Raw genomic sequence first — 3,526 nt, forward strand, 5'->3', positions numbered from 1 at the left:
AACCGTCTCTGTAATCGCTACCAATACTCCTGCCACTCACCACCGATACTCCTGTTAATCGAGAGCCCTAGTAGTTCCTATCACCAAAGGCCTAGATAGACTGTTGCATGTGACCTGAATGTATCTAGCTGAGGCTGAGCAACCTCCCTCTCTGCTCAATATGCACTTCTGTGCCGCTATACGTGTGCACGGCAACAAGAGTTGCACCCCTTGTAACTTTCTTTTCCCACCTATGAATGGAATGATACGCATCCTTGCATATTTGCCAAAAAAATATGAAAAAGAAAAAGAACAGCTATTTATAGCAACCAATGGCATATAGACCCACACATAGCCTATACGAGTACTACTTTGTACAGTTCCGAAAATCATAGCATGCATCTATATAACTTGTGATAGTACAGTACGTGCCTGTGATTTCATCTTCACCTATGGTGCGTCGGACCATACAGATTCCATTTCCCTGAGAAAATCATTCAGATTTCTCACGTAGGTCAGCCTCGACCTGAACTCAGCACGAGAAAACAACTTTTCCTCATCTTTGCTTTGCAACACCAAGGGCTTCCCCTAAGTTTCGTCCCGTTGATGGAATGTGTCTCACTATCCTCTACCCCCTCTTGGACCTCTGATTCACTTACAGTTCTCGGTTCTGCAAATTGCAGTTAACTACTTCTGTCATAAATGAATGATGTACTTGCGGAGTCCTTTATAATTTACCGATGCTGATCTTGGTTGTCACTTGTCAGGCGGCTAGTACTGGTAAGGCCATTGCACATCTTCTGGCTGAGTAGTTGAAGTTCCCTGTACCATATAGCAGAAACAGTTAAAGATGTGCACCTAAACTGAAGACAAGTGCCACAATGTCGAAATGGATTGAAAGATCATGAGTTCAGTGGCGATAGGGATATTGCAATACAAAGACTTAGCAAATATTGTACCCTTCGAAATATACACATGTGTACTTATTAGTACCTACCAACAAATGCAAGTTCCATATTAGAACATGATTAGTCGTCCTAAAATAAATGGCATGATTAAGGTTAAGTACAGTGGTTCTGCGATTTTAAAATAAAATGAATATTTGTTCTGTTAACTGTCATGTGGGGCACGTCTTACAGACGTGGGCCGCGCGGCCAGGAGCAGCCGACGGCCGCATCAGGCAAGGCGCAGGCTGGACAGGAGTCCTGATCCGGGCACATTAGTTCCTAGACTAGTTTATTTCGTATAGGTTTCTAGTTTGTTATTAGCCCATGGGGCCTTTATATATCAGATAGTTAGCACCCTTTAGGGATAAGCAATAAAGTTATTTCCTTCTATCTTCCCCTCCCGCATCATAGAGCAGCCAGGCAAAAACCCTAGCGCTCCTATCCCCCGCGACTACGAACTACGTAGTCGAGGTCCTGCTGTCTTGGGCACCGAGGCCCTTGACAACTTGGTATCAGGTTCCAGGCGATCCTCCTCCTCGTCCACGCTCCATCCGCCGGCCGCTTTCCCCCCTGTGTCCGCGCCCAGCTCCCCGACATCGCCACAATCCGCTGCCGCCTCGGTCACTTCCGGCATGGCAGAACCGACCACCACAGATCTGGCTAAGATGATCGAGGCCTTGACGGCCACGGTGATGTCCCTGCAGTCGTCCGTCACCGCACTCCAGAAGGACAAGTCCTCCTCTTCGTCCAGCGCTGCCGCCGCCCATGATGGGCAGCACCACAATGATCGGCCGCCCAGGTTCCAGAAGATGGACTTCCCCAAGTTCGACGGCAAGTCTGATCCGCTCGCCTTCATCAACAGATGCGAGTCCTTCTTCCATCAACAACGGATCGCCGAGGAGGAGAAGGTGTGGATGGCGTCCTACAATCTCGAGGGTCCTGCCCAACTATGGTATATGCAGGTCCAGCGCGACGAGGGCACACCTCCGTGGCGCCGCTTCTCCGAGCTGCTCAATCTCCGCTTCGGGCCACCGCTGCGCGCTAACCCGCTGGGCGAACTAATGGCGTGCAAACGCACGACGTCCGTCGTCGACTTCCAGGGCAGGCACCTTATCCGAGACACAGAAAGTGCAGATCTTCACCGCGGGACTCCAGCCACCCCTCAGCCTCGACGTGGAGATCCATAACCCACAGTCCCTCGCCGTCGCCATGAGCCTCGCCCGCAAATTGGAGCTGCGCGACCAGTGCGCGCTTTCCGCCGCGCCACCGGTGCGTTTTCCACAGAAGGGCATCCTGCCGACACCAGGACCACGCCTCGCGCCCCCCGCTCCGGCCCCACCAGCCGCACCTCAGCAGGGCCACAATCTGCCGGACGGACGCCCAATCAAGCGTCTCTCCCAGACAGAGATGGAGGAACGCCGTCGCCTGGGCCTTTGCTTCAACTGTAACGAGAAGTTTGGCAGGGGCCACAACCGCGTGTGCCAGCGCATCTTTCTCCTCGACTTAGCGCCGGACGACGACGACGACGACGCGGCCTCCGCCACTGATGATGCATAGCGGGCCGACCCTCAAATCTCGCTCCACGCGATCGCCGGCGTGCGCACGAGTGAAACCATGCAGATGCAGATTACTCTCGGAGGTGTCTCCCTCCTCGCCCTGATCGATTCAGGCTCCACCCACAACTTCATCGCCGAAGAGGCGGCCGCTCGTGCTACGTTACCGCCCCCCACCACAGAGAAGATGCGCGTCACGGTGGCCAACGGCGAGCGCGTTCCGTGCCAGGGCGCGTACCGCGTCGTGCCCTTCCGCATCGGCCACGAGGAGTTCGCGGAGGATTTCCTCGCCTTGCCGCTCGCGGGCTACGACATCGTCCTGGGCACGCAGTGGCTGGCGTCGCTCGGACCGATCCTGTGGGATTTCCGAGCCCTCTCCATGACATTCTGGCGGCGGGGCCATCGGGTGTGCTGGCACGGCATTGCAGGACCGGACGGGCCAGCCCTAAAATCATGCAGCGGCCGCGACTTCCTGGACGCCATCATCACCGAGTTCGACGGCATCTTCGCCGACCCCTCCGGCATGCCACCGCCCCGCAGCCGCGATCACGGCATCACCCTGCTACCTGGTTCCGCCCCGGTGGCCGTCCGTCCGTATCGATACCCGGCCGCGCACAAGGACGAGCTGGAGCGTCAGTGCGCCGCCATGCTCGCCCAAGGTATCATCCGTGCGAGTTGTTCCGCATTCTCGTCCCCGGTACTGCTGGTCCGCAAGGCCGACGGGTCCTGGCGCTTCTGCATCGATTATCGCGCCCTGAACGCCATTACTGTCAAGAATGCGTTCCCGATTCCGGTGGTGGACGAACTCCTCGACGAGCTACGGCACGCTCGTTTCTTCACCAAGCTCGATTTACGTTCCGGCTACCACCAGGTGCGGATGCGTGAGGAGGACATCCCGAAGACAGCTTTCCGTACTCATGACGGCCTCTACGAGTTTCTGGTGATGCCGTTCGGACTCTGCAACGCGCCGGCCACGTTCCAGGCCCTCATGAATGATCTGCTGCGGCCATACCTGCGCCGTTTTGTTCTCGTCTTCTTTGACGACAT

At 55.7% G+C, this 3,526-nt stretch overlaps 1 protein-coding gene across 2 annotated transcripts in view; it reads right to left on the minus strand.

Moving 5' to 3' along the window:
- Positions 1–317: 317 nt before the first annotated feature.
- LOC119277718 (NAC domain-containing protein 75-like) overlaps positions 318–3,526 on the minus strand; it is a 12,977-nt gene continuing 9,768 nt past the window's right edge. For both annotated transcript variants that reach the window (XM_037559031.1, XM_037559029.1), the window contains exon 6: positions 318–801. In XM_037559031.1, the coding sequence (XP_037414928.1) occupies positions 751–801 (51 nt within the window). In that variant the 3' untranslated portion in view covers positions 318–750. The remainder of the gene's footprint in view (positions 802–3,526) is intronic.

Source organism: Triticum dicoccoides, chromosome 3B (genome assembly GCF_002162155.2).
Source record: "Triticum dicoccoides isolate Atlit2015 ecotype Zavitan chromosome 3B, WEW_v2.0, whole genome shotgun sequence".
NCBI lineage: Eukaryota > Viridiplantae > Streptophyta > Magnoliopsida > Poales > Poaceae > Triticum > Triticum dicoccoides.